This window comes from Dendrobates tinctorius, unplaced genomic scaffold (genome assembly GCF_039654945.1).
Source record: "Dendrobates tinctorius isolate UK_male_01 unplaced genomic scaffold, ASM3965494v1 ptg000250l, whole genome shotgun sequence".
NCBI lineage: Eukaryota > Metazoa > Chordata > Amphibia > Anura > Dendrobatidae > Dendrobates > Dendrobates tinctorius.
This window is the reverse complement of record NW_027361917.1, coordinates 39,953,926-39,973,943: the sequence shown is the minus strand read 5'-3', so window position 1 is coordinate 39,973,943 and position 20,018 is coordinate 39,953,926. Positions and strand designations below refer to the sequence as shown.

The 20,018-nt window shown below is 41.3% G+C and overlaps 1 protein-coding gene across 7 annotated transcripts in view; it reads left to right on the top strand.

The window, feature by feature from the left end:
- UTRN (utrophin) overlaps window positions 1–20,018 on the top strand; it is an 897,027-nt gene that overhangs the window by 524,203 nt on the left and 352,806 nt on the right. For all 7 annotated transcript variants that reach the window (XM_073557627.1, XM_073557629.1, XM_073557628.1 and 4 more), the window contains 2 exons: window positions 10,323–10,495; window positions 15,306–15,462. In XM_073557627.1, the coding sequence (XP_073413728.1) occupies window positions 10,323–10,495; window positions 15,306–15,462 (330 nt within the window). The remainder of the gene's footprint in view (window positions 1–10,322; window positions 10,496–15,305; window positions 15,463–20,018) is intronic.

Here is a 20,018-nt window from a genome sequence, read left to right as displayed (position 1 = left end):
TTGTCTTTCGTAGGCTTAGAAACTAATGAGTGCATGCAACTTGTTGTGACTCCCAGAACACTCATGTCCTGCCCTCCTCTACTGCGGACCGTTATTAGTGTCAGCATCACGTCACGCAATAATTTTAGAATAGCTACAGTACTTTGGTAGAAGATGCAGACCTGTGCTTCTCAGTGTTTCTAAGCAAGTTACCCTGTACTAAAAAAGTGGCATCATAATAGCCCGAAACAGTACCCCGTAAAGACATTGTACCTACCTGTTGGGATACATGGACCACAGGTTGAAGGACCTAGGATGATAAAAAAATGTATTAATTAATTTTAACCACTTTTATGGTATAAAAAAGTTAGAAATATTGACTCACTCGCCAGTTTTCGCAAGTGGTGAGCAAAGTTAGTGAGTTAACGACAACTACAACCCATCAAGACATATTAGTAATGTTCAAATTTGATTATATATCTATGCCTGCTCAAAGTAGACGAAGATTTCATTTTTGGAATTTAGAAGTAACCAAGATTTACCAAATGTATTAAGAAGCATGTATCTTTCAATAAATTAGGTGTAATTTTATTGATTAAGAATGGTGTATGAATTGCCAGTAATGATAAATGTGGGCAAATATTGCTAATAAACAGTGCATAGCTATGCAAAAAGTAGTAGATATTTTTTATAGTTCTTCTTTATTTTTAATGCATAACAGCAGGAAAACTTTACTGTTAAAGTTGCAAGTGGTGTCTTAAAGATCTCACATTAGTGGTAAATGCATTAGTCATGCCACCCGCAGTGAAAGGAAAAGTCTAATGACTTCACTGAATATGTTTGAACATGATGGTGGGCTGATGTGCTGCCAGCCATAACATGATGAATGGAACTTTCTTCCTTTGATTTGTGCTATAGCTTCAAGTCTCAGAACACACACAACACAAGATTGCCAGGGTGGGTTGCTTCAGGCAAAACTGGCACAATTCTCTTTTATGTCCTACAAAACATCTGCTCGTACACTTTTGATTTTGGACACGCTTATGTTCACTGCAAGGAGCATCTCAAGTACTTTTATTGTCTGTAATGCAGAACACAGATGGTCACCCTTGAAAATAAAAGTTTCTGGAGACAAGTCACTTGAACAATCCCAATTTATTGGAAGAATGATAAACTAATATCTTGGACATTAAAAATCTTCTCATAATTGATGTACAACCAGAAGGTAGTTTCTCAAGCTTTAATGCCCTGAGCTATATTCAGCCTATGTATAACTCAATATTTAAATGTAACACTATGCGGATGATATATCAAAGCTTTTACATCAGAAAGTGGCTTAAAAGCTTTGAAAAGTTGCAGAGCTGTGCAAAAAAAAATCTATGAATGTTGGCATTTTCATGCCACTTTGGATCATCTCAGTCAAAATGGGTGCAGCTGGGGAGGAACTAGGGTGGGATGAGGCGTGGACAATCCCGCCCATCCAATTCTTGAAAAATGGTGGTGCTTTTTTTTTACACCTGAATGGCTACTCCAGTTCCTGACTGGCACATGGAGACTCACGGCACTCAGAAGAGGCGCCAAATTCATTAAGTTCAATGCCCCTCTTAATGAATTTGACGGCTCTTGTACACCATAAAGACTGGCATAACGCGATTGTGCTCTGTGCCTTTCTTGATGAATCAATCAATACATACTTAAATGATTTGTTACCGACATAAAACCAGAAGAAAAAATGAAAATAGACAGTTCAGAAAGAGTTTATTAGTAATCTTTCATCAACAAGTAAATACATAATGATCAGTACATACAGTATATATGATATTTAGTACAGAAGATGTATAAAAATTGTAGGTGTACTTTAATATTAATATATTCATACTAAAGGCTCTCAACAAAGAAAATCATTTCTTGTAACATTTGTAAAACAAGTCATTGGGGGGGTGGGGGAATTTGCTCACAGTTGATCAATATTCTGATATGTATTGAAAGGTCACCAATAAAAGCTTGTAAACTAAAGGTGCATTTACACCGCATGGATATCATGAGTGAGTGTTGCTAGAAATACTCGTTTCCCCATAATTTTGTAGTTTAACGATGTAAAAATAAAATGCTTATTTTTCAGGTAAAGTGATCTTTTGGTTTTTCTAAAGGGCCTGTCACACTAAGCGATATCGCTAGCAATATCGCTATAACGTCACTGGTTTTTGTGACGTTATAGCGATATTGCTAGCGATATCGCTATGTCTGATACTTACCTCTGACCGCTCCCCCGCTGGTTATCGCTGATCACGCGAGAACGTCCTGAACTGTTTCTCGTCGTCGTCAGCTTCCTGCTGGGCTTCCTGCTGTGACGACGAGCGACGCGTGGACGCGGGCGGGAGGACATCAGGATCGCCTCGTCTGACAGGTAAGTAGCGACCCCCGACCCGGCGATGTCGCTGGTGAGATCTGCCTGTGTGGCAGCTCACTAGCGACCACTTAGCGATGTACCAGCGATCCTGACCGCATCATATCTAGTGTGACAGTACCTTAAAAGAGCATTGTTCTCGACAGCACATAGTCCGAGAGCAATGGTAGAGTATCAGAAATTTTTGTTGTACCTTTTCCTTTGTAATAGCAGATTAAATGCATTGTTTTATCAGCAGCCCCTTTCCAGGTAAAGTCCAACCTGTAAATCAGTTGCTCCTTTCATCTTGGCCAACATCGAATATAAGAAATCTGTGGATGAAAATACATATCTTGCGCAGCATTCTGGCGATCAACTGCTTTATAACGCCTATATGCCCTAATGGGGCAAAGGGGAAGAGGTTTTTGGGATTAACAAGAAATAGTGGGCAGAAGGACTGCACAGGGATTGTTTGTAGTTTACCATAACATTACACAAATTAGTAGCATTTTTTTTAATTAAAACTATTTGCAAAATTGCTTTATTTAGATAAAGTGGACAATTGTTGTGTGAAGTTTAGTGATGAGCGAGCGTACTCGGATAAGGTGTTATCCACGCTTGCTTTCGAGTATTTTCGGTGTGCTCGAAAAAATGTATGAGTTGCTGCGGCTGCATGCATGTCTTGCTTCTGTTCGACAGCTGCAACACATGTAGGGATTGCTTGTTTTTTAGACAATCCCTGCATGTGTTGCGGCTGTTGAACAGCAGCGAGACATGCAGCCATGGCGACTCGAAAATTTTTTCGAGCATGCCGAAAATACTCGATTAGGACATGAGCATGCTCAGATGTTCCTTAGCTGAGCATGCTTGCTCATCACTAGTGAAATTGGTCATTTTCTTCTTGTGCTTAGCCCCCGAGGCTTTTCAGCCATAAAGACATATCATGTTGAAAAATGTAAATGTGAACAAGGTCTTACTCTTTTTTTCATAAAGATTTAGACCGACTTCACATGGACCACGATGTGTAACGTATGAGGCTGTAGTGTTGTGGTCAGGAGGTCCGTAGCTGATCCATAAGGCAAGCATAGTGATTTCTCAGAAAGTAAATGTTGGATATGTGAAAGTGGCTGTGACGCTAGTCACTTCTCACAGCTAAGCCATGAGTCAGAGTGTTCAGGGAGTCCAAGGTCAGAAGCCAGGAGGGTACGTCATAAACAGAAGGAAGAGACAAAAGCATAGTCAGGTAACGTTCCGAGGTCAGAGTACCGGGAGGATAACGGATCAGAGCTGAAGGGTAGTGATGAGCGAGTATGCTCGTTGCTCGGGTTTTCCCGAGCATGCTCGGGTGATTTCCGAGTATTTGGAAGTGCTCAGAGATTTAGTTTTTGTTTGCCACAGCTGCCTGATTTGCGGCTACTTGACAGCCTGAATACATGTGGGAATTCCCTGACAAACAGGCATTCCACACATGTATTCAGGCTTTCCAGCAGCCGTAAATTATGCAGCTGCGGCAACAGAAACTAAATCTCCGAGCACTTCCAAATACTTGGGGACCACCCAAGCATGTTTGGGAAAACCCGAGCAAGGGGCATACTCGCTCATCACTACTGAAGGGGTTAAACAGGCAGATGGTCAGAACAAAGTCCAAGGTCAGGCAACAGATCAAGCATACAGAACTCAAGGCACAGGAAAGCACGAACCTCACAAGATGAATGTACGTCTGGCAGTGGTCTGGGAGAAGCTGCTCAGTCAAGTAGCCATGGCCATTACCCGGGGTAATGAACACCTGAAAGAGCCGACGCCTCAGTCTCAGATTGGATAGCCGAGCTGTCAATAAAAACACTGCCACTCAGCATGCCCCTGAACTAGACTGGATGGCCATGCTGTCAACCAAAGTACTGACAGCTTCAGCACACCCCTGTACCAGATTGGACAGCCGGGCTGTCAGTTACTGCATCCTAGACACCCTGAGGGGTGGAACTGTGACCGTGGCCTTACTGGGTAGTTTTTCTTTTCTCAGTGTCAGTGGGAATCTTTGCTGTATTTGTTTCAAAACTCTAGAGATAAGTCTGTTGTGCATGGACACCCTGCTTTATGCAATGGCAGCTGTATCATGATTGCATTCACCAGGGAATGAATGCTAAATGACATCTGCAATATGCTGGCTAATATATCTGCCAGTGACTCTTCACATTCTATGTGTGAGTTTGGTTTTAATTAATATTTTTCGAGATAACAATTACTTTAGGACGTGTTCTTGGCTAAACATATCTTGTGACATGGAACATTTGGTGTGTACGCGACTTGTCTAATTTTTGATGTAAAGCAATTACAAGTATATAATTAGTAGAGAACTGCAGTCATTATAGGAGAAGTTCATTGCATGAAGATAAAACATAATAATTTCCAGGGTAATGATGGCTGAAAATGAATTGTGTCAGTGAGTTTTATGTCGTTGTTTCTGGTGACACATGGAGCTGGGACTACTGGCGGGTGAAGTTGATAATTCTCAAGTGGAGGAACTAATAACAATGCAATGCATCATGATAGTTTAGGTGTTATCTCCGTTAATATGAAGAGTTTTCTAGCTTTATATCTGGGTATAGTGTTATTTCCACTGCAGGTGTTGCTTCTCGTCGTCATCGGCGTGCAGCTTATCCATGGCTCCAAATCTTCCTCTCATACTCCATATAGATATTAATAAAGTAACCGACTTTTGTCCATGTGGGTCTATATAGCCCTAACATGTGTGGAGTAAGAGCCTCAATGAAATGTTGCTATTGAAAGGTATCTGTCAGTAGGCTGTTGCTACCTAATCTGAGAGCAGCTTGATATGGGGGCCCACGATTCTAGTGATATGTCACTTACTGGGTTACTTAATGTAATTTTTCTAAAATCATCTTTTTATCAGCAGGAGGTCATCACTAGAGGACTAGTAAACCAGCTGCCAGGTAGTTAAACCCCGCCCCCACCACTGATTGGTAGCTTTCTGCCTATGCACTGTGTGCACTGCGTGCACTGCTGCCAATCAGTGGTGGGAGTGTGGTTATACATAGCTCACCATTCAGAGAACTGATAGATCTGCAGCAGATAAAATGGCCTTTAATCAAAACTGCAGCAAGCAGCCCAATGACACATTACTGGAATAAGGGTCTGTGCCCCTACATCATGCTGCTCTCCGATATGGTAGCAAAAACTTAGTGACAGATTCCCTTAAATACAGTGAGTGCACAGCATGTCTAATTAAGTAATAGAACAGAAATATAAAGTACTAAACTTGATACATTTTTAGATTTATTTTTTATTTTAAGGTAACAGGACTTAAAAATGCAGTGAAATCTGCAAACAAATCTGTCATGTGCTAGAGAAAAATTAAACTGAACAGACAGAACATAGGTTTAACTAATTGTATGGCTATGCTGGGTATGATAAAATATATGTAGCAATCTGTTCTGCTCCCCATGCTCCAAAACATGCTGCCTGCTCATTGGTCTGTGTGTGTGTGTGTGTGTATATATATAGATAGATAGATAGATATAAAACTATCTATCTATCTATCTATCTATCTATCTATCTATCTATCATTGGTATATGTATAAAATGAGAGAATTAATTAACGTAAGACCAAATTGTCAAGTCTATGGGGCTGTCCAGCATTGAAACCTTTTGACTAAGGGCTTAGTGTCTTTAAAAGCAGCAATAATCATCTCACCTGATCACCCGCCTCTCCTGTTCCAACAGCACCTGAGTCCCCCACCTGTCATTTCTTACTGGCCCATTATTAATACACAGGACATTCTGCTTAGCCAATCACTGACTGAGGTGTGACCCCACTGTGGCCAATCTTGTGTGTCGAAAGGGGACCAGATAAGTGTTGGGAGTGGATCTGCAGCTGCAGGGGATCAGTGAGGGGAATTTCACTTCTCTTATGCTTGTAAAACACTTACCTTTGGAAAAAAATCTCCACTGGACCATAATTTTGAGACTTCCATGAATGCAGACAAGTTGTTAAATGATCCGTAGTCTCAACCACAAAATTGATGGACAGCACTCGCCAGGGGTAGAAAATATAAAATCAAGGTTTTTTTTTAAGCTTAGAGACCTTAACATTTGAAACATCACTTTGCTTGTGTATGGAGCAATAAAGAATATTTTTGGAATATTTTCTACCCTTGGTGAGTGCTGTCCATCAATTTTGTGGTTGGGACTGTATTTAGACCAGTGGATTCTGTGTTTTTTTTTGGACTGTGGCTTACAACTGTGATTGTGCTGCAGATGTATTTATGTATTGCTCTAAATGATCTATAGTCAACCAAACAGAGGATGAGAGTTGTAATGTTTGGTACACAGGTAAATACAGCTCTGGCAAATATTAAGAGACCACTACCAAATGTTCAGTTTGTCTGATTTTTTTTCTCTTTATAGGTATATTTTTGAGTAAAATGTAAATTGCTCTTTTAGTCTATAAACTTCTGACAACATGTCTCCGATTTTCCAAGCACTAAATTTTGTATTTCTTTTTTTTCTGAAAATGAGAACTTTTCAAAATAAAAAAACAGTGCTTTCAGACCTCAAATAAAGCAAAGAAAACAAGTTCATGATAATTTAGAAACAACAATACTAATGTTTTAACTCAGGAAGAGTTCAGAAATCAATGTTTTGTGGAATAACCATGATTTTTAAAAACCGCTTTCACGCATCTTGACATGCTTTCCACCAGTCTTTCACACTGCTTCTGATGCAAAAATTTAAGCTTTTCTTCTTTATTTGATAGCTTGTGACTATCCATCTTCCTCTTGATTCCAGAGGTTTTCAATGGGGTTCAGGTCTTGAGAATGGGCTGCCCATGACAGGGTTTTGATGAGGTGGTCACTTAATTTTTGCCAGAGCTGTATATAACAGTCAGTAAAAGGGGATGTCCAGTATTTTCTAATATAGGAAGGTATTCTTCTGGTTACCAAAAGAACGTGCGCAAAAAAAAAAGTTTGAATATTTTTCAACTGATAGATGAGAAGTCAGAGCAATTGATTTTCTATCATAAGCAGTAATGACTCAGAGCCTCAATGTTTTTGCAATTCAGTTTAAACTGTTATGTTCCATCATTGAATACACAGCAGCAGATAGTTGACTCATGAGCATTATCTTATTTGAGGAATCTTCAGCTAAGATTCTTTGTGTGTAGGAATAGGCTGCTCTCCATTTATCCTACCAGCAAATGAGCTGACCCCCGTTTTGCTAGCAGTGATATAAAATTTCCTTTGATTCCGCTTCACATATAGATAATATGGCTGATAACATTTTAGCATTTTACAATTGTTAATTAAAACCTAGTTTAGAGAATACATACACATGCATATTTACATAATCCAGACAAGGATGCCCCTGACGCATGCATCACCGAAACGTGCATCGGGGTGGGCGCATCACGAGGGAAATGCTTTGGTTCCATAAGTATTTATCATCTATTCTTATGAGTTGTCATTCATTAGTTGTGTGTCAATACCATTCCTTTAGCTGGTCACTGCACCAGCACTTGCACTTTAGTCATTTCATACGTACCCCACATATATGTTATGTAATGACAATACCATTTAACATATATTAATCATTGTCATTTTGCAGCATATTTCTCTTTAACTGTTTGTAGGTGCCAAATAAATTGTTCATACTGTGAGGTGTGCCCTCTTTCTCATGTTTATATGCTCTCCTGTTCACACAAGCTAAATATACGGTACATATAATTTTATTTATATTGACACTTGCAGATTGCTGGCGTCAGTCTCTTAGCACATATAATCTTTTTTATTCTATAGTTGACTCTCTACTTTTTTTCTGGATGAGACATCTGTGAAAGACAGCCCCTAATGGATTAGGACCAGCATGAGAAGCTTGCAGTGTAGTGCTTAGAATATTCTGATCCTTCATAGTTCACAGCATCAGGTATTGCCTATCACGTCAGTGTCAGCATGAGCTACTCTCTTAGGACTTAATGTGTGGATTACTGTAAGCACCAGTAATGACTACATTCTGGAGTTCTGTTTTTCTAACTCATAGTAAAACAATAAATTCTGACATTTGCGTAGTTGTGTTCATCAGTTTGGTATGTGCCCTTATCACACCCTGCTCTTGATGTTTATCTAATTGATGGAGGGCGCCTCCTTCTCAATACCTGATGGTAGACGAGGACTTCTGTTTACTGGATTTGTAGCCTTCTTTGGATGGAACAAATCCACACATTTTATTTATTTATTTACTTATACAGCGCCATTAATTCGTTATACAGACAACATCAGCACTGTCCCCATTGGGGCTCACAATCACTACTGTCTCCGTTGTTTTTATATTTCCTTCTGGTGGTTATTATTGACCTTTTGTTATACGTCATACAGGTAAAGTACAGCTATAACTAGATGTACAGTCTTTTATATTAAAGTGGTGGCTTTCTTGTTGGTGTATGTGGTGGTCAGCGGACCCCCCTCATTGCAGACTGATAAGAACCCAAGGGATTGCTTATATCACGTTTGCCATCTTGTTCTTTATTAAAACTGTGAACGCTGTTGCTCTGTTATGTGTCCAATATTATAGAAAGGATTAAAAAGAAAGGTCTGCTTTTATGTTTCCTGTAACAACATTATTGTTGTTGTCCATTTACTATTTCCAGCATTGCAGCTCAGGTAATACTAAATGCAACCCATAGGTAAGAGTAGCAATGTTTAACGAAAACCTGTCCGCAAGGGTTAACCCCCTACACCATCCAAACTGATCGTGTAGCTCTCAGGAAGATAAGGCAATCGATACCTTTTGATGCTAAATGCTCAAACCACAAGAAATCACATTTTGCGGGTACATGCAAAGGAAACTGGAAGTACACTGGAGATGACGATGCACTTCCAGCCCCTCATCTCTCCCTGGTTCTAGCCCCCCATTCAGTTCTGTGATATTCTGCTTGACTGATAGCTCTGTGCCTCTTTGACTGTCCTCATGTGTCTGTGACACATTTCACCTGTGAGTCAATCATATTCTGTGGGCATTTTGGACATATGAGTCAGGTGGGCGGTCCTGACCAGTGATTGACAGCTATCCCATATGCACATTGCTACAGGTAATACTGATTATTACCACCTACTGGACTTCTAAGACCTGAAATAAATGAATAAAATATATACAGTTACACTGAATTATTTATCTTGCAAACCTGTGTATTAATTAGCTCAGCTCCTTCTGCTATAAAACTTCCCACCGATAGCAGTTCCAAGATAACAAGCCCAATTCCTATTTTTGTTAAGAAAAAAAACCATAATAGAAACTATATCCATTGAAAGTGAGAAGTCTGAAGGAAATACAGAAGTCCGAAAATAGGAATGACTCCAGCAAGAAAGACATATGAGATGCTTACAGGACAATATCAGTCTCATTACCTTTTCTTCACGGTCTACTTTCTAAGTGTTGTAGTACTTTTTCTTGGCTTATGATCAAGGGTGAACGTGGGAAACTTTTGTATTACATCACCGATTATTTGCACTTAGATTCTGAAATCCTGGGAAGTATTTTGCCTTCAGAAATGGCTGAAATTGAAAGCTACGAAAACTATGCTTTGATGTTGAAATATTCCTCCATGAAAGCTTGTTTAAAGAGTCGTAGATTGATGGAATGGATATTTAGTAAAGGTGGACGATCTTAAGATATTAAGTGTAATTCAAGCCTAACTTCAAAGCAAAGAAAGTAAATCTGACATGCAAATCTCAATCATAATGTAAAATACACAAATGTTTTTGGTTCTTCTGATATTTCTTGCTTCATTATGATAAAATTAGATTTCATAAAAAAGTGAGGTCAACATTGGAAGTCCATGTCCTCTCCAAGTAGAGAACACTAAATTCTTCTTCTGAAGAACAGAATAGTCATATAATATATCGGTGTTACTGGGGTAGTAAGTCTTACTTGTTTTCTGTTTCAGGACATTCAAGCAGAAATTGATGCCCATAACGATATTTTCAAGAGCGTTGATGGAAATAGGCAAAAGATGGTGAAAGCGTTGGGGACTTCAGAGGAAGCAGCATTGCTTCAGCATAGACTTGATGATATGAATCAACGCTGGAATGATTTAAAGGCCAAGTCATCTAATATCAGGTAAAAAAAACAAACATGTTTTCCAGGAAATGAAGAATTGTGGAGTATCGAAAGGTTGAATAGAAAATATATGGCTCATTAGTTGTCAGAAAAAAATAGCAATACAAATAATAATAATAATCTTTTTATTTATATAGCGCCAACATATTCCGCAGCGCATTACAGTTTGCACACATTATCATCGCTGTCCCCGCTGAGGCTCACAATCTAACTTCCCTATCAGTATGTCTTTGGAATGTGAGAGGAAACCGAAGTACCCGGAGTAACCAACGCAAACACGGGGGAAAATACAAACTCCTTAGGAGGGCATCACATTTCAGTCAACTTTCTGGTTTTAATCAACTTTTCTGATCTGCCTTTTATTCTAGTATTGGGGTGAAGTGGGCTCTCATTAACATTTAAACCAATCGGGGTGCTGCTAAGGATCTGACCTCCTATAATACTTCTATATGATATGGCAGAATTATTATTTAGAGCTTTGCTGCATGGCACATATAATTGTGCCACTGTTTGATCACAGCCATCGGTTAGGGCAGGAGGTTGAATTGCAAGGACTATGCTTGAGCACTGGACATTAAGGGGTAGTAATAATCATAAGCAATATTGAAATGACCCCTGTAACTGCCTTAGACATCAAAGATTACCTAAACTGCCAGGGATATTACTATTAACCTCTGGTGTTGCTAGCATATACCTATTGTCCTTTCCTCTGGCTCAGGCTGCAGCTTTCGCATTCTATCAGCAGCCATTGATTGGATGCAGCGTTCATGTGATACCCCCACCAGATGTTGATGCCAGCAGACTGTCAAGGGGGACACAGTATCAAGTCCAGGAGAAGAGTATATAGTTTTGCTTTAAAAAAAAACCCTGGGGTGCCTATTGAGTAGAATTGTAAAGTAGGGGATAATTCCTTTTAAATCCTTGGGGTCCCGTTACATTTAGCGATGCACCAGCGATCCCGACAACGATACGACCCGGTCAGGATCGCTGGTGCATCGCTAAATGGTTGCTAGTGAGCTGCCAAACAGGCAGCTCTCACCAGCGAAGCAGCAGCGATAAGCGATCCATCGGCGGTCGCTCTTACCTGTCACACCGCAGCGATGATGATGACTTCCTCCTGCGTCCATGCATCGCTAGTCGGCGCCAGCGGGACACCAACTAGGGAAAAATGGCCCAGGACATTCGAGCGTGATCAGCGATATCCAGCGGGGGAGCCGGTCACAGGTACGTATCACATGTAGCAAGATCGCTAGCGATATCGCTGTGCGTCACAAAATCGGTGACGCTTTAGAGAGATCGCTAGCAATCTCACTATGTGAGAAGTGGGCTTTGGTCACTTCAGACCTCTAGCATTTAGTATTAAGGTACTGTCACACTTATGACGCGGTCAGGATCGCTGGTACATCGCTAAGTGGTCGCTAGTGAGCTGCCACACAGGCAGATCTCACCAGCGACATCGCTGGGGAAGGGGGTCGCTACTTACCTGTCACACCAGGCGATCCTGCGTCCTCCCGCCCGGCTCCACGCGTCGCTCGTCGTCACAGCAGGAAGCGCCGCAGGAAGCTGACGACAAGAAGCAGTCCAGGACGTTCTCGCGCGATCAGCGATAACCAGTGGGGGAGCGGGTCGTAGGTAAGTATCACACACAGCGATATCGCTAGCAATATCGCTATAATGTCACAAGTTATAGCGATATTGCTAGCGATATCGCTTAGTGTGACAGTACCTTTACTCTTCAATCAGTGGTACCTTTACATCAGTAGTTAATTAGCAAATAAGCGATTATATAAAGCTGGTACCTGGTTGTCGACAAGAGTAAACATGTCACATATCAACTGATCAATGAGCAAGCCACTTGTCAATTGAGTCAATTCAGTAATTGAATCGTTTTTGCCTGCAAAAAAATAATTGGTATTGACAGATGCTGCACATCATCCCGTTAAAATGTGCTGCTCATAACATTAAGGCTAAGTGCACACGTACCGGAACTCTCGCGGAAATTACCGCAAGAATTCCGGAATTCCATTCCGCGGGAAAATCGCATTTTAAATTCCTGCGATTTTCCCACGGAAAAACTAGCATTTTACAAGCGTATTTAGCTTGCAAAATGCTAGCGTTTTCCAAGCGATCTGTAGCATCGCTTGGAGAACTGATTGACAGGTTGGTCACACTCGTCAAACAGTGTTTGACGAGTGTGACCAACTTTTTACTACTGAGGCCGCCTAGGCAGCATCAGTAGTTAAAGATAGAATGTAAAAAAAAATAAAAAATGGTGTTATTCTTACCTTCCGACGTCCCTCGCATCCGTTCCCAGTAATCCTTTGCGAAAATGCCCGCGATGACGTCCGTTCTCGCGGGATCGCGATATCTCGCGGTAATTCGCGATGACGTCGTGCGAATGACCGCGAGACTTCGCGATCCCGCGAGAACGGACGCCATTGCGGGCATTTTCGCAAAGGATTACTGGGAACGGAAGCGTGGAGAGAGGCGGGAAGGCTGCGCGGGACGCCGGTAAGAATAACAATATTTTTTATTTTAAATTCTATTTTTTACAGGTATATGGTACCCAAAGCCCGGAGGACAGTCTCCTCTCCTCCGGACCGTGGGTACCATCCGCAATTGTTCTGCTTACTTTCCGCATGGTGTGCACAGCCACATGCGGGAAGTAAGCGGAACAATGCATTCCTATGGGTGCGGGATCGCCGCGATTCCGCAAATTAATGAGCATGCTGCGTTTTTTACCGCGAAGCGATTCCGCCGTGGTAAAAACTGCAGCATTAGCACAGCATTGCGGAATCCCATAGGAATGCATGGGATGCTTATTTTTCGCGTTTTCGTGGCAAAAAAACGCCACGTGTGAACTCAGCCTAAGATGTATGGGGACAGAATGATTGCATTAGCCATAGTTTTGTCCCCATCATTCCTTGCTGTCCTGTGAAACACACGTCAGACGACTTGTGTATAGTCGATCACTAGCTATTAACAGTGTATTACTGGGCAAAAATCGTCCCGTCTAAAGGTATCATTACTCCCTCGCTTCCTGGAAATGTCATCAGAGACCAATGCATGGGTGGCATGATAGGAGGCCATTAAAGTACAGTATCTCCTCAGGTTTCTACATGGATGCTGGTGAATTCTTAGATTTGGGGATGAGATTTGGACTGATGGCTCGTGCACCCACATACAAATTAGTATATTTTCTGGTTGTGCAGTCTCCAAAATATAGTTTGCAGCTGTATAATACTGTGTGGAGAGCTGGGAAGGCTCAGGAAGAAATAGCTTTGAATATGATTTTTCAGCTTACATAACCATCTTTCAATATGTTCTTTTATACTTGAAATGAGAAGTTTAAAACTTCCTAGTCCTGGTGCTCAAAGACAATCTTGACATCCCTCAACCTAAAAAGAACTGTTTTGTACTGAATGTGAAAAATGCTTAGTAAAGAACCCGCACCTCCACAGTATTCACTGTCTATTAATGTACTGACCATGCACAAATACAGTAATTGCCTTAAGTAATATTATTGCCAATTTAGATTTTATTTTCAATAGTCCAAAAACACATTTTAGGGAATATGTAGTTTTACATAGTGATACTGATGACACAAAGACTACAACTTTGGAAAAAGAAGATTTTGTCACTATCAGCTGTAAAACTAATTTCCAAAGATTAGCTGTCATTGGACGGAAATGCGGTTTCTGAAAGATTAAAAAGGTTATCAGATGTGAGAGATTTTCTTTAGTGATGAGCGAGCGTGCTTGGATAAGGAGATATCCATGTTCGAGTGCTAATAGAGTGTCTTTGGCATGCTCTAATACTATGTTCGAGTCCCCGCGGCTGCATGTCTCACTGCTGTTCGACAGCCGCTACACATGCAGGGATTTCCTGTTTGTTAGGCAATCCCTTCATGTGTTGAGACTGTCGAACAGCCACGAGACATGCAGCCATGGAGACTTGAACATAGTATTCGAGCACGCCGAAGACACTCAAACATTCTTGAATAATACCTTATCCTAGCACTTTAGCTCATCTCTAGTTTTCTTATTTTGCAGACAGAAGTGGTATGAAGCAGGTAACCACTTTTTGTGCTGTCCATTTTTCCTATTAGGACACACGGATGTAGCATTCTCTAACATGCCATGCATGCCGCAATGCAGCAAGATGTCTTGATGCAGAAAACAAATTTCTCAGTTAACCTGAAACTTTCAATGAAATGTCCTGTGTTACATGTCAAGCTAAAGGTATTCTCCAAGCTCCAGATATTGATGATTTATCTTTAAGATAGCTCTTAAATATCAGATTGGTTGTGGTCCAACACCCAGCACCATCACTGATCATTCCGACGGCTGGATGTAAATCATGGACGGTGCATAACTGCACACTTCTTTGCTCTGTTCACTGTATCGTGGCTATTGCGATGAGCTGAAGTTCTCGGCAGTGGCCACTACACACTGAACTGGTTTTGTTCCCAGTTTACATCTGACTGCTGCCAGAGTTAAAACAGTTGATTAGTGGAGGTTCTGGGAATGCGACCCCCCTACTGATCTGATCTGAACCCTGAACAACCCCCTTAAAGTTTTATTTGCTTTAAGATCTGTACCTTATTATAAAATAACATCCATGTCACCCAACTGTCCCCACTCAGTGTGAGGCAGGCACCACTCCATGCTTGATGTCAGATGTGGTGGAGTGGAGAGGAGCTGCTCAATCCCTTGATCAATTTTCTCATGTTTTGTCTTCTCATTAACACTAGTAAATCTACATTATACTGGGTTGATGTTTTTGACCTTTTTTATTTGCTCTTCTGCAGAACACACTTGGAAGCAAGTGCAGATAAATGGAACCGTTTGCTAAAGTCCCTGGAAGAGCTCATTTGTTGGTTAGATGTCAGAGATGAGGAACTGAAGAAACAAATGCCCGTGGGAGGAGATGTTCCAACTGTACAGCAGCAGTATGATTTTTGTAAGGTAGGTGAAAAATGTGTGATGATATCTAATTGTATTACTAATCACTGCTCCAGTTCACCAAGTATTTAAAGTAAAGTTAAGTTACCCATACTTCTCCACCTCAGGCCACATTCATACATCTGTGTGACATGTCTTAGTTCTGTCCGTTTTTTTCTTAGACAGCACACTGAATGCATAGAGTTTCATTAAGACCACGTTCACACTATCAGTATTTGTTCAGTATTTTACATCAGTATGTGTAAGCCAAAACCAGGAGTGGAACAACCAGAGGAAAAGTATAATAGAAACACATCACCACTTCTGTATTTATCACCCACTCCTGGGTTTGGTTTACAAATACTGATGTAAAATGCGGACCAAATACTGAACGTGTGAACGTGGCCTAATTCATACATACATTCATCAGTTTCAAAGGGAATCTGTCACCCTTTTTTTGCACCAGCTGCCGGCATTGACATCAGGAGCTTATCTACAGCATTCTGTAATGCTGCAGATAAGCCCCCAATGTAACCTGAAAGATAAGAAAAACACATTAGATTATACTCACCGGAGGGGGCGGTCCGGTCCGATGGGTGTCGCCTCCCGTCTTCATACGATGCCGTCCTCTTCTTCTCTTCCTGTCGTGGCTCCGGCTCCGGCGCACTGCTCTGCCCTGTAGAGGGCAGAGCAGAATACTGCAGTGTGCAGGCGCCAGACCTCTCCCGACGCCTGCGCACTGCAGGACTCTGCTCTGCCCTCAACAGTGCGCCTGCACAGGAGCCACTACAGGAAGGGAGAGGAGGACGGCATCGTATGAAGATGGGAGGCGTCGGACCGGACCGCGACACCCATCGGACCGGACCGCCCCCTCCAGTGAGTATTATCTAACATGTTTTTCTTATCTTTCAGGTTACATCGGGGGGCTTATCTGCAGCATTACAGAATGCTGTAGATAAGCCCCTGATATCAATGCCGGCAGCTCATAGTGCAAAAAAAAGGGTGACAGATTCCCTTTAAACACAAATCGGCATCTCCGGTCCTTGAGACTCGGAGCATGTCCTATTCTCATCTGTTTTGTGGAACAGACTTGACCATTAAAGCCTATGGTGATCTGTGGAAAACAGATGAAACACAGAAGACAAATGTTGTACTTCAGAGTTCCATCCAAGTTTCATCCATTTTTATCTGATCCCTTGCGAAGAGTCAATGGATAAAAAAAGTTTAGACAGTCTAACTTCTTCAGTGAAATAAAACAGATGAGAAACAAAGGATTGAACCAGGATGCCATTAGGATGAGACCTAAGAAAAAAAAATCATTCCATTTCACTCAAGGCTCATTCAGTCGAGTGAATAAGGCATTATTCACACATCAGTAATTTTGATCAGTATTTCATCAGTATTTCTATGCCAAAATCAGCTGTGTCTCCAAAACACAGAACAGGTGTCAATCTTTCAACTATAGATTTTCACTGTAACCGCCACTCCTGGTTACAAACACTGATGCAAATTCCTCTCCGATAACCAGATCGGCTTTGTAGGGGGATGTCAGGCGGCGAATGGAGCGAGGAGAGTTTTGAATTTACTTACCAGGGCAAATCTATCCAATACTAGATCGGTGTTTCTGGCGTTGGATGCAGAAAAGTCCTTTGACAGGCTGAATTGGTCTTACCTGGAAGCAACTTTAACTAAATTTGTTTTTAGCCAAGGATTCTTGTCAACGGTGTTTGCGTTATATTCTGCCCCCACCGTCAGAATTTATGCTAATAATTGCCTCTCAAGCCCATTCGCCATTTCGAATGGAACAAGACAGGGGTGCCCTTTGTCACTCTTGCTCTTTGTATTAGCAATAGATCAGATCCAATAAGAATATTGCAGGATTTGATTTCCCCTCCCGTCATTTTAAAATTGGACTATTTGCCGATGACCTCTTTTTGACCCTACTGGACCCCTTGAATTCCATCACAGCACTTGCTGCAGACTTGGAAATGTTTTCAAGGGCCTATATAAACATAAGAGCAGAGGAGGTACGAGCATGCCTAATTTACATGCATACTACTCGGCCTTATTAATTAAGCAGAGCTGGTATTAGCTCAACAATAAACAAAAATTTCCAGCTTGGTTTTACCTGGAGAGAGACATAAGTAAATTTGACTCTCTAAAAGAATTGCTTTTCTACTTCCTGTTTCAAGAGCCTCGAAAGGTATCTTCCAATCCTATTTTCAGTCCCATCATTTCTGCATGGAGATCACTGATCATATAAAAATTTTACAAAGTTGAACAGGCCTTGAGGTTTCCGCTTTGTGTAGTGGCTTTAATATTTGACTTTCCTCTCTCAGAAATCTGGAATAATTTAGGTATTAAAAAAATAAAAAACATACACGATGGGTCTAATTTTCTCACATTCAGCGAACAAAAAGCCAAATATAATATCGCCTCCTCTGAATTTATCCCTTTCTTAATGCTGAAAGATAAGGTACAAAAAATCCTATTCGGCAAAGCATTTAATTATGAAATTGTGTCTTCACTGCTGTGCAGCCTAAATAATAAAAATACCTGGAGCTTAAGGAATATATACTCCTCTTTCAACAGAGAGGAGCTCTCTTGCAAAAACATATACAGTGGGGAAAAAAAGTATTTAGTCAGTCAGCAATAGTGCAAGTTCCACCACTTAAAAAGATGAGATGCGTCTGTAATTTACATCATAGGTAGACCTCAACTATGGGAGACAAACTGAGAAAAAAAATCCAGAAAATCACATTGTCTGTTTTTTTTTTCATTTTATTTGCATATTATGGTGGAAAATAAGTATTTGGTCAGAAACAAAATTTCATCTCAATACTTTGTGATATATCCTTTGTTGGCAATGACAGAGGTCAAACGTTTTCTGTAAGTCTTCACAAGGTTGCCACACACTGTTGTTGGTATGTTGGCCCATTCCTCCATGCAGATCTCCTCTAGAGCAGTGATGTTTTTGGCTTTTCGCTTGGCAACACGGACTTTCAACTCCCTCCAAAGGTTTTCTATAGGGTTGAGATCTGGAGACTGGCTAGGCCACTCCAGGACCTTGAAATGCTTCTTACGAAGCCACTCCTTTGTTGCCCTGGTGGTGTGCTTTGGATCATTGTCATGTTGAAAGACCCAGCCACGTTTCATCTTCAATGCCCTTGCTGATGGAAGGAGGTTTGCACTCAAAATCTCACGATACATGGCCCCATTCATTCTTTCATGTTCCCGGATCAGTCGTCCTGGCCCCTTTGTAGAGAAACAGCCCCAAAGCATGATGTTTCCACCACCATGCTTTACAGTAGGTATGGTGTTTGATGGATGCAACTCAGTATTCTTTTTCCTCCAAACACGACAAGTTGTGTTTCTTCCAAACAGTTCCAGTTTGCTTTCATCAGACCATAGGACATTCTCCCAAAACTCCTCTGGATCATCCAAATGCTCTCTAGCAAACTTCAGACGGGCCCGGACATGTACAGGCTTAAGCAGTGGGACACGTCTGGCACTGCAGGATCTGAGTCCATGGTGGCGTAGTGTGTTACTTATGGTAGGCCTTGTTACATTGGTCCCAGCTCTCTGCAGTTCATTCACTAGGTCCCCCCGCGTGGTTCTGGGATTTTTGCTCACCGTTCTTGTGATCATTCTGACCCCACGGGGTGGGATTTTGCGTGGAGCACCAGATCGAGGGAGATTATCAGTGGTCTTGTATGTCTTCCATTTTCTAATTATTGCTCCCACAGTTGATTTCTTCACTCCAAGCTGGTTGGCTATTGCAGATTCAGTCTTCCCAGCCTGGTGCAGGGCTACAATTTTGTTTCTGGTGTCCTTTGACAGCTCTTTGGTCTTCACCATAGTGGAGTTTGGAGTCAAACTGTTTGAGGGTGTGCACAGGTGTCTTTTTATACTGATAACAAGTTTAAACAGGTGCCATTACTACAGGTAATGAGTGGAGGAAAGAGGAGACTCTTAAAGAAGAAGTTACAGGTCTGTGAGAGCCAGAAATCTTGATTGCTTGTTTCTGACCAAATACTTATTTTCCACCATAATATGCAAATAAAATGAAAAAAAAAACAGACAATGTGATTTTCTGGATTTTTTTTTCTCAGTTTGTCTCCCATAGTTGAGGTCTACCTATGATGTAAATTACAGACGCCTCTCATCTTTTTAAGTGGGGGAACTTGCACTATTGCTGACTGACTAAATACTTTTTTTCCCCACTGTATTTAAAGGGAATCTGTCACCCCTTTTTTGAGATATCATATAATGATATACTTCAATTGTGTGTCACATAAGGATTCTCTTAGTACTTTTGCTTCCCCCTGACCCCGCACCTTTCATGCATAAATAACTTTTTTATATCGGTTCAGATGTATGTAAACTGCCGCTGTCCGGTCCGCTGGGCGGGGCTTATTCAACTGCTCCCCCCCTCCCTGTCTTGCTCTATGCATTTCTTCTTGTGTAGAGCAAGACAGGGAGGGGGGAGCAGTTGAATAAGCCCCGCCCATCGGACCAGACCGTGGCAGTTTACATACATCTGAACCGATATATAAAAGGTATTTATGCATGAAAGGTGC